The 11,454-nt window shown below is 44.9% G+C and overlaps 1 protein-coding gene across 2 annotated transcripts; it reads right to left on the bottom strand.

Moving 5' to 3' along the window:
- On the bottom strand, positions 1–11,116 carry HEBP2 (heme binding protein 2). Of its 2 annotated transcripts, none has more exons than XM_075924302.1 (5): positions 10,913–11,116; positions 10,576–10,648; positions 8,271–8,406; positions 3,786–3,966; positions 1–1,131 (listed from the first exon to the last, which is right to left on the bottom strand). In XM_075924302.1, exons 2-5 carry the CDS (start codon positions 10,645–10,647, stop codon positions 933–935), a joined length of 588 nt encoding a protein of 195 aa, XP_075780417.1. In that variant the 5' UTR covers position 10,648; positions 10,913–11,116; the 3' UTR covers positions 1–932. The 2 variants fall into 2 exon arrangements, with proteins under 2 accessions (XP_075780417.1, XP_075780418.1); XM_075924303.1 differs by lacking the exon at positions 10,913–11,116 and adding an exon at positions 10,783–10,888.
- Between the last annotated feature and the right edge of the window lie 338 nt (positions 11,117–11,454).

Below are 11,454 nucleotides of genomic sequence, written 5' to 3'. Positions count from 1 at the left end.
CAGGTTTTAAAAGTATAATTTTTAATAAAAGCTTGATATTACTGTGTCTGTGGCAAAAACAAATTTAGCAACGTTAAAAAGGCCAGGAAACACACATTTAAACTGAAAATTTAAAAATACTTATAGCAAACAAGAAATAAAACAAAGTAGGCTTTTCTGCCTGTTCTGCAGAAGAATAATGCACTTGCAGTAATTTCTTGCCATTGTTTTGTCTCCTGCCTTATCCCCTTTTATTTCATGGTCTCTTCATAGTAGGTGTAATACAGATTGTAAATTCCTCCAGGTAGAACTTAGACTTCTACTTTGCTTGGAAAAGACCCTGCACAAGCATGGTGTTAAACAAATGTCTGTTAGTTTACTTTAAGTGACATTAACTTCTTGAACAGTGATTCCTTTTTTAAAACTGTGAGAGCATGAAACTTCTGCGATTAGGAGACTGTTTAAACCTCTCGGTTATTGTTTTTCTGCTGGTTGCAGACAAAGGCACTAAGTTCTTGTCTTCTTCACAACCACTGCAGTTACAAACTTTTTTAAAAAAAATAAAAGCTAATTGTGGAGCATAGTACTGTGGTGAGGGATAGGTTCTCCAAGAGATAGTGTGGAATACCTAAGAAAAATTCCTTGTGTTACGCAGTAGTAGCCTTTCTACATGTGTGCTGAATTGCTGTGATTGATGGATTTCCAGGGAAGAGAAATAGGGAACATGGTGTGAACAATGAGAAACAGGAAAACCTTCATGGTTTTCTACCCTAACTGAAAGTGTGACCACTCTCATAACAGAATGGGGAAAATTGTAGTCTCGTTCTAGAAGAGGCACATTTGAAATCTGATAATTATATGTCTAGATATTTTAAAACTTACTTTCAATTCCTAGGCAAAAAAAAGTGTCTGAATAAACTGAATTTTTGTCTCTAAAGAAAGCATTTTGTTTCCTATTCTTGATTGCTGGGGTTTCCATTTCTCTTGATAAGCCACACCTCATTGTGTCTATTAAGCAATTTAAAAGGGCTGTCATAGCCAGCAGTATAATAGACCTTTTCATCAAATACTTTCCCATCCCGTTTCAAACTTTCAGCTAGTGTCAATAGTTCTTCTTGGTTCTTTGTGGCATTGGAAAATCCTCCAAAGGACCTGTCAATAATAACATAACAGGAGAGCATGAAGAAAGGTTATCATTATAAATCTAAGCTTGTTCTCTATGCTGCTTCTCCAGCATTATGTTCTTAGACCATATAGTCCACCCTTTTCAGGACTGTTTCCTTTAGCCTGTTTTTTAGCACTTGTTTTGTTTGCTTCAAATAATACAAACTTCTGCAATTTCCCTTAAGACACTTTCACAGTAATAGACTTTACCAGTGGGACATCTTGGCAAAAAACTAGTAAAATGTATGACCACATCTCTTGTTTTGCACTTGTAAAGAATGTTGTCTTGATGTCCTGAGAGTGGCTCTGTGAAAAGCAAAATTCCAAGGAACATGGTTTTCAACACCCAGAATTAATGTTCAAAAACAGAGATGGGTAGGTGGGACACTTTCCCCAGTACCCATTGACGTTTTCTTTTTCAGGAGTTTTTAAACTATGTAAAGATACTACCTGAAGCTTACATGGAAAGTTTAGTTACTGTATGCTCAGAAATTAACTTTGTATTAGAACAACTTGGTTTAGTCTAGATTTCAGGGTGGAGAAAATTAATCAATTAAAGTTTTGCTGTGTACTTGAACTAGTAGGAAAAAATACAGCATTTTTTCCAACCCTGTGTTTTTCCTGATGTTTTCATTAATATACACTAAAAAAAATTTTTTTAAATGTTAGACATTCCTGGGTAGAATAAGCTATAATATCGTCAGGACATTCTACTTAATGTCCTCACGTGAAAAAAGTATGAGGATATAGAGATTTGGATTGAATTGTAGACTAATACAGTAGGTTCACAACCTGTGGGATATGTTATGGAGGAATATTGGGGGGGGGGGCCCACAGGGCCTGGGCCAGTCACCCCAAGTGGGGGGTGGGGAGGGAGCTCCACCTACCCTTGCTCTACCACCATCTCTGCTCCAGCCCTTCCCCCAACAAGCTGTAACTCCAATTGCCAGCTGCAGCTTCACACTTAGCCACAGCCCCCAATACAGCCCTGCTGGGGATCTGCTACTGGCCTCAATTCCACTCTGACCCCAGCCTCACCCCCAGCACCTTCCTTGACCCTAGCCTTGGCCCCTGGCCATATCTCCATTCCTGCCCCCAGGCCCACCCCTTTTACCTCTCTCTGCAGGCCCCCTAAGTGCTGTTTGCAGCCCCACTCCTGGGAGCAGCACAAACTTTAAAAGTTTGGGGACTACTGGGCTAGAATAAAGTGAATTGGTCATTAAAAAAGCCAGTCTCTGCACCATATTTATGTACTGACAGCCACAAGATGGCAGCCACAGTTTAGCTGAAGGATATCCTGTTCAGTTGCTATTTTTTAAGTGGGGATAGGGAACCTATGGCCCTCAGGCTCTGCCTGATAGAGGATAGGAAGTGGTTCTGGCAACAGCAGCACACCTTCTCCAAGTTTCTGTCCCCTGGCACTCATCTCCTAGCCAGACCCTGCACCCTCACCCACCAACATTCCCTGCAAGCCATGAGTTTGTGCAGCTGCTCAGGACAGATTCAAATTAGAGATGTTAAAATGAAGCTATTTTACAAATCAAGTAGTTGATAAAATTTTTATCGACTACCCAATTAGTCAATAGGGGAACGCAGCTGGCTCATGCCAGTCCGGGACCAAACCCCGCTGTCCACGGTAGGTCCCAATGAGGAGTTGGGACCCCCTGTGGACAGGGGCTGCTGCCTGAGCAGCCTTCCCTGCCCCCCCATGCTGCTGCCTCTAATAGAGGCAGCAGTGGGGGGACAGGGCAGGCAGCACCATAAAGATGGTGCTGGGAGAAACTGGGTGCTGATAGAGAGGCATTGGGGTGTGTGTGTGAGCAGTCGACTACTTGCTTACATCCCCAATTCAAATGCGGCCTGACTGCTTAGCAGAACAACTATTTCTACTGGTGGTGCACATTCATATATGCCTCAGTGCACATAAAAATGTATTCCACATGTGGATGGAAAAGATTAGAGGGAACATTGACCTACACTCCTTCCTGCCCGATTCCCACACCCCTAACCCTCTCCTGCCCCCTCCATCCCAGCCAGACCCTGCACCCCCACTCCTGCACCCTACCTCCTGCCTAGTCCCCACAGTCTCTCTCTCCTTCATTCTTCCTCTTGCCCAGGACCCCACCCTCACCTTTCCGCCCTTCTCCCCCTGCACTCTTCCCTCCTGCCCAGGAACCACATTCCCACCCCGCTGCCCGGCAACCCACTCCTTTACATTGAACTCATTTTGGCTCCACCTCAGACCCTCGGGGGCCCCCACAAAATCTGCTAGCCCTGGATCCCTAGATTTAATCTAGCCCTGAGTAGGAAGCCCTGAGCTTCAGCATTAATCCCCCTGTGGGGCTGAAGCGTGAGAGGAGTGATGTTGATTGTGGGTTTTTCTGCTTCTCAGTTAGGAGCCACATCTGCAAGGGTTTTCTTCGCCTTACTTGGGGACCAGGTCAGTGGGGTTTTTTTCCCTTTTGCTTCTCAATTGTGTGTAGGTTCCGATCCCCCAAAAAAAGGGTTTCCCACCTCTGCTTTAAAGTGTCAGGCCACCTCTTCTTTTGAGGACTAAAAACATTTTGATCATACATAAGTGGTCTTGTGTGCAGACTTACTACCTGCACTTTGCAGAGCTGCAGTAGTTAGTTAATACGTACCTGACAAATACAGTCATTTCTGGTCTGTTTTCAATGAAAATATCTGACTCTGTTGGTTTAGGTGGATCAGCCTGATGATCAGATGGTAAATAAAAAGAGACTGTAATAGTGGATTCGCAGAATGGGCCTGCACCAGGAGCCACATGGCATGTTACTGGAGCTGTCATCTCAATCTTCATCCCTATCAGGCAAATAAGCCACAATACATTGCTCAGTCTCCAGTTAGATAATGCAGTGTGTCAAGAGTGAGAGCGCACATTGGTGGTCTTATCAAAGGTTGCTTTTCAATTTAATGAAAGGTAATTTTAGTTTACATGTGTGTTTAAATATTGTTGCATTGCATTAGGATTATCTTATCCACCCATAACAAATTTATACATAATACATTTCTGCTCATATACAGCAGATCCCTTTGTTTTGATTAACATCCCATTTGGATTGTGAATTCCACTACCACAGACTCAACAACTTAGGCCTCCTCTACACTCGCAGCAGCATGTAGAGTATGTGTAGTGGGAGACAGCAGTGAAAGGCCCCAGCATCTTTCCCCATCCACTCCCCTGCCGCATGTCTGGAAACTTTCATTGGAGCAGGGAAAGGCTCTGGCAGTGGGAAGGTAGTAGGATACTACACTGCTAAAAAGAGCTGTGTCTACAGTGTAGACAAGTGTCTACAGCACTGCTTGGCTGCACAGAGAGCCATGTAGGGTACATATCCTAAAGGTTTTGGTGTGACTATACTTACCTATGCCATGCCTCACCATCTTCACCACTATTTACACTTGTGCTGGGGGTTGTGCATGCTAGTTGCTTTTCTGTGTTTACACTGAAAGTAGAAGTAAGCCTCCCAGTGCAGGCAGATGCTAGAGCTACCATCCCAAAAAATAATTCTGTCCACCTTGTGGCTTAGGTTCATGCTTGGCTACCCCAAAGCTTGAGCTCAGCTGACTGCCCAAGAAACCACTGGAGCCACAACGTCCACACAGCTATTTTTAGCATGCTAGCATGAACATCTCTATCTGGGCTGGGAGGCTTGCTCCCAGCTAGAGGGTTTTACACCCTCTTAGTCATGGCAAAGAGGGTTACAATTTTAGCTTCAAAGTTTAACTTAAAACAAACTCATTAATTTGGCAGGAAATGACCTCCACACTCTGGCTGTTTTGTAAAAGTCATGCTAAGAAAGTGAGCACCATCAGCTATAGCAAATCTTTGTATCGGTTCTGTGCTGCAGAGCAAAATATTTTGGAACCATCAAAAATAAACTACCCGTTGATCACCAATTAATGCCCCCAAAATAAGACTGGAGAAGAGTAACGTTCAGTACATCAGTGATTGCAAACTACTTTCTAAGTTCTGAAGTCACATGTGCCAGCTCTCAAAGCTTGGATGGACCAATATGCAGTGGGCTGGGGTGCTGCAGCAATTGCTGAAGCCAGCCTCATGAGAAGGAGGAGTTTAGCTATTTCATTTTCAGTAATAAAAGCCTGGTTGTGGGAAGTTTCTCCTTCATTGAGCGTATAAGAGTCTTGAAGAACATCACTGTAATGGGGTGCCTGCCCCACCCAAGGTCTGGAGGGGATTAAGTGGCTAGACAGCCCAATTAATTGCCCAGGCTGCACCTGAAGGAATAGGCCACTTACTAGAAACAGGGTCAGCTGGGCAGGAACAAGAAGGGCCAGTCTAAACTCCAGGAATTATGAGCAGCAAAGGGCTGCAAGGAATAGTTTATAGTTATTTCCTGGGAGGACGAGCACTTGGGCAGGTAAACCCAGGGAAACAGCAGCAAGGAGTAGGGCCATACAGACCGTGGCTGTTTGTGGCAGGGTCCCTGTGCTGCACCCCAGTGTAGAAGGCAGGACTGAGTTCTCTTACCAGCCACAGGCAAGAGGCCACTTGGAGATGAGTTGGTTTGAAGAACTTTGAATTCCTCAGAAAGGGGGCAATCTTTGTGACCAAGCCCAGAACAGAAATCTACAGCTCGGAGTGAGAGAGGCTGTAAGGTAAAAGATACCAAGACACAGCCAGGTAAGGGCAGCAGCTAGCATAAAGCAGTCACCAGGAGGAGATGCCATTAGCAGTAAGGTACAGCTGGTGATAATCACCATGGATCTTAAAGAATGCCACATCTTCTTCTGACTTGGCCCCTCTACTAATGGAACTCTGGAGTGTTATGTGGAACAGAGTCTGGTAGGATCTGCAAGGATTTCTAAGGTGGAACATGGAAAAGAAAGGGGGAGCAGGTAAATTTAGAAGCATGTGTGCTAAATACTCCTAATAGCAGCAGGGAGAAAAAGCATTCAGCTTGTAAACATAACTATACTGACTGCTAAAAGGACACATTGCTATGTTGTATTTTATGCAGTAGAAAATGCAGAGAAATATCTTACTAAACAAAAAAGGACAAATGATACCCTCAAGACAGAATGGGGGCATTAACTAGGATTTACTAGAACTTATTATCTAATGCAAATATTTCATTTGGAAAAAATAATTAATGCATATGATGGGATATCTACTCAAGTCCTGAAGAGAGAAAATTAACTTCTTTAGGTTGCACCTGGAAGAAGTCAAGGCCTGCTGATGAAGCCCAGATGGGGGAGGAGCTGGGGAAGCTGATGGTAAGAGACAACTATAAGAAGGAACTCTGAAGTTATTACCCAGAGAGGAAGGGTGTTGGCAAGAGACACTGAGGCTGCCTGGGTAGCTAGCAAGCCCTAGAATCTTGCCTTGGATCTGACAAAACCCCAAAAAGGGGTTAAGTAGTTGCAGAGAGTAGAGAAAGTCCCACCAGTAACCCTGCAGGGAATGGAAGACTGAAAAGTAATTAGACAAGAGCCCAGGGAAACTGCAACAAGGTAAGAGCTGGCACAGACTGATTAGTGATCACAGGGTACGTTGGGCTGGAACCTAGAGTAGTGTGAAGGTCCCAGTTCTGCTAGCCATAGGGGGAAAAAAGCACTGACTAGGCAATGAATCAGAAGACTGAGACCCTTTGTCTGGTGGGTCTTTTGTTACCTTGGAAGGAGAAGGCTATTGTGATGTAGCCAGGGGGCTAGATTTCCAAGTAGTAACCTGATTCTGGTGAGACACCATAAGCAAGCAAACAAAAGATTGGGGGGGGGGGGAGGGGGAGGGAAATCAGACTGGGCACAGCTAATCCCCAGACACTGCGAAAAGGAGATATCTAGAGGCGAGTAAGCCCCATGGTAGGGTATAATGTGTTAAATGTATTATCACTTATTGATTTTTTTTCCAATGGCTTACAATACAAAATTACTTAGCTACCGAGAGCAATCAGCCAGCAGCCAAGCTTATGGGACATAGGAGCCCCATAGTTAGTATATGATCTATTCCAGATGCCATATTAAAATGTATTTGTTTTTCCTATATCCACTACAAAGAGAATTAATAAAGACCATTTAAATGCTGCAGCTTACTGGAATTTAGATACTAAGGAACACAGTGTTAATGCAGTATTTTCTGAAGTGTACAGAGTGCAACTATGGGGTGGAGTGAGGGACTGTTTAGAAGCTGGACGTGTAGACGGATCAACTCCTGCAGAGTAATTTTTTTAAAAAACTTGTTACGTTTTTCAAAACGAGGCTATGTCTACACTTGCGGCTTCTTGCGCAAGGGTTCTTGTGCAAGAAGTCTTGCGCAAAATGTCCACACTGCCATGTGCGCGCTGTGCTTTTGCGCATGAGCTCCTATGGCAGTGTGGACGCTCTCTTGTGCAAGAAAGCTCCGACGGCCATTTTAGCCATAGGGCTTTCTTGCGCAAGAAATCCCTGCCGAGCATCCACACTGCCATCTTGCGCAAGAGCTCCTGCGCAAGAGGGCTTACACCTGTTAAAGGAGAGTGTAGCTCTTGCGCAAGAAGCCCTCTCTTACTATGCTGTACTGTAAATTTCCTTGCGCAAGAGCGGGCGGGCAGTGTAGATGCTCTGCAGATTCTTGCGCAAGAACGGCTGTACTTGCGCAAGAAGCCGCGAGTGTAGACATAGCCGGAGTGTTTCTTAATTGATACAGAAACCTTTGGCTGAGTCTGCACAGAGCCTGAAACAATGGCTGCAGATTATACTTTGTTTACATTAACTATTTCACTGCTGAAAGCTAAAGGAAAAGAGCTCTGTAACAACTGCTAGCATTCCCAAAGTTGGGTACTGCACGCAGCCTAAAAGACTAGTGAATATGTGGAAGATGTATGGACTGAGAAGTGCAGCTTTTGCCATCATGTAGTAGGGTTCCTGGGTGACAAGACTGGCTTTGTTTTCTCTAAAAGAGGGCTCAGCTTTTAAAAGTTTAGAAATCCTACATCTGCATCTGACGAAGTGGGTCTTTGCCCACAAAAGCTTATGCTCCAATACATTTGTTAGGCCTGTGGCACCTTATAGACTTCTCATTCTTTATGCAGTCAGACCAACACGGCTTCCCCTCTGATACTAGAAACCCTACGTTACAAAAAGTGTAGTCCAGAGCAGCTTACCTTTCTCATTCTTGCCCTGAATATAATTAAAGAGCTTCATGAAACCAGTGCTGATAGCTGAATCATAATCCATGGATTTAATAGGTGTGGCAACCCATTTAGCTGGCTCATACTGCCGGACTTCATAATCTGAAGCCTATAAACAAATAAAAATATCAGGAATAGCACTTGAGATGGTCAGCAGATTGTAACTTGATTAGGAGTTCACAAACAACTCATTCATTTTTATATCACAAGCGTAACATTTGCATAATTTCAGTAAACTTTTTTTAAAAGGGAGAGGAATATAAACTAATGAACCAGCCTGACATTGCTGGAAAACATGTATAGGTACCAGACAGTAGGAAAAGAGCTCAAAGCCGGAAAAGTGTTGCAAATAAAGTGTTTTGATGTGAATTTAAGTCAGGAAATACAACTTATTTTTTTAAAAGCAACAAAGTCACACCGAGTGAGTGTGTGTGATTGATTTTAATATAGTATCCTTCATGGCTCACTTCCCCCTCAAATACCTGGACTACATCTGACTGATCTCTGACAACAAATAATTTCTTACATTGGAAATTAACATCTATTTGGCATAAATCTGTTTTTGTCTATTAATCAGCCAGCCTGTAACAACTCTAAAGCTTTCAGTGGCCTATGCAAAGTTTAAAGTTTGCCCTACCCTACTAACAGGGAAAATATTAATCTAATACATAATATTATTGAAGTAGTCCTCATGTAATGGTTGATGGGCCAGAGCTTAATTTACTTCACATCAGGAACTCTAGGCTGCGTCTAGACTGGCATGATTTTGCGGAAATACTTAATGGAAAAGTTTTTCTGTTAAAAGTATTTTCGCAAAAGCGCGTCTAGATTGGCACGGATGCTTTTGCGAAAGCATCCGTGGCCAGTCTAGACACGATTTTGCGCAAGAAAGCCCTGATCGCCATTTTAGCCATCGGGGCTTTTTTGCGCAAAACAGTTCTTCCCTGACTACACTGGCCCTCTTGAGCAAGTATTCTTGCACAAGAGGGCTTTTTCCCCGAACGGGAGCGTGAAAGTATTTGCTCAAGAAGCACTGATTCAAGCAAATTCAAGCAGCCAGTGTAGACAGCAGACAAGTTTTTGCGCAAAAGCAGCTGTTTTTGCGCAAAATCTTGCCAGTCTAGACACATCCCTAGAGATTTGGGTTCAATTCCTATACTGCCCACTGACTTCCCACATTATGTAGGGCAAATCACTTACCTTTCTTATCTGTAAGGGACAAACAGGTTTAGTACTACTACTGTACCTCACTGGGTTGTTGGAAGAAATTCATTACTATCTGAGGTTCTAGGAGTTTGTTTAGATGAACAATTAGTGTAGGACAAGCTAGGCTGTTAATCTGTCTTGCACTAACGCTACTTGTGTGACCCATGGTGATGCACACCAAAAGCATTCTAGTATGCTTTGCTATACACTGCTTAGAAACAGGATTAGGTTGGTGTGTACTAGGGAACTTCTAATGTGCAGGACATTTAATGTATGGCATGCTAATGGAAGGCAGACTTACATCCCAGTCTGTTGTGTATTAACTTCAAACTTTTAGATATTAAAATGGGTAGCAATGCAAATACTGCATATAGTTTGAGTTGCAGTTTGGTCAACAAAGTAAACTCCCCAATTTCATCTTTAGTTAGCAAAAGACTATAACACAAATTGCAAATACAGAGCAAAAGGAAGTATAAAACTGTTATTTGCCTTTTCAAGAATTCTGGAGAAGTTTTCTAATGTTTAGGTTTAGGAAACCTATGTTTATACAACTTTGATTATGACACTAAATCAACCTGTCCAAGTGACCATGTACTTAATGTGGCTACAGCAATCTTAAGTTTTGCATTTTATGTTAAACTTTGTAAGATACTTGTTATATTTAATTTTCTGTATTTTGTTTGACTTTAGTGGAAGAGCTAGCTACTTCTAATATCATGGGGGGTATTGGTTTGCAAGGCTCTAAGGCAGGTGGAAACAAACACCTCAGAAGATAGTATTGCATAACTGTTTTTATGCAACTCACCATCTCAGAGTTACTGCAAAAACACACCTAACTGTAGTGTGGTATCTTGCTCCAGAGAATAACAACTTAAATTTCTGTCCGTGTGACCACAAAAGATAGGGGTAAATTGACTTCTACACTTCCCCCAGCCTCCCCAAAAATGTCCACAGTGATTATCCCCAACTTGTAATGTCCTGTTTTGCTGACCACTAACCCTGGCATTTTTTGACCTGAAAAGACGACAGACTAAATGAGCGCACGCAAGAGGGTTGCTAAGACCCATTTCACCTGGTTTGGCGCTGCTGCCCACTTGGGCTCCTCCAGGCTGGAGGCGCGGGCTTGCTTGTTGGGGTTCAGCATCCTAGGGAAATCAAAACAGGACCAAATTAGTGGAGCCTTAGCTAACCCCTCTCCCCATGATTCCCTGAGACCCACCCGCAGCCGGGCACTCGGCGCCCCGCTGTGCCCCTTGCCCACTCAGCCGCGGAGGTAGACCTGGGATTAACGCTGCAGCTGTTCTCTTCCCCCGCCAGCGCCGGGCCAGCCCAGCACCGCGTGTCTTCCTCACCGGCCCCAGCGTCGCCCACCCGCGGTGCCCCCTGCCAGTCCCCGGAGAAGCACAAACCTCCGTCCGCCGCAGCCAGCCAGCCGCTTGTGGGCGGGCCAGGCGGCGAGGTTTCATAACGCTGGAGGCTGGGCACAGCCACGGCTCACGCCCCGCGCGCTGGGAGAGGCCCCTTGCATCCTGCCCCCGTGCTCGGCCTGGGGGAGGCGGGGAACCTGCCCTGAGCGCTGCGCTGCACCGGGGCTCGCACGGCGGGAGGCGCTGCCCGGCTCGCTCGCTCCCTGGGCGGGGAGTAAACAGCCGGGGGCGGGGCTGGGAAGGAGGCCGGGCGATTAAGCTGCGGCTTGACCTGCAGGCTGCACGGAAACCGGCCCCCGGCTGGGGTGAACCTGCGCGTTAGTGCCGGGGGGTTTCGGAGCCAGGCAGACGCTTCCCCAGAGATGTGTGTGGGGTCCATTAGCGCACCTGCCTTCATCCAAAACCGCAGCTGCCCACCCTAGGCCTGGCCCCCCTGCAGATGTAACAGCCTTCCAGCTATGACTTGATCTGGCCATACAAGGAGTTAGAAATCCCCTCGTCTTCATCCTAAATGAGATCTGGGC

Source organism: Pelodiscus sinensis, chromosome 3, assembly GCF_049634645.1.
Source record: "Pelodiscus sinensis isolate JC-2024 chromosome 3, ASM4963464v1, whole genome shotgun sequence".
NCBI lineage: Eukaryota > Metazoa > Chordata > Testudines > Trionychidae > Pelodiscus > Pelodiscus sinensis.
Note: the sequence above shows the minus strand (reverse complement) of the source record. Positions and strands in the feature narration are given on the sequence as shown.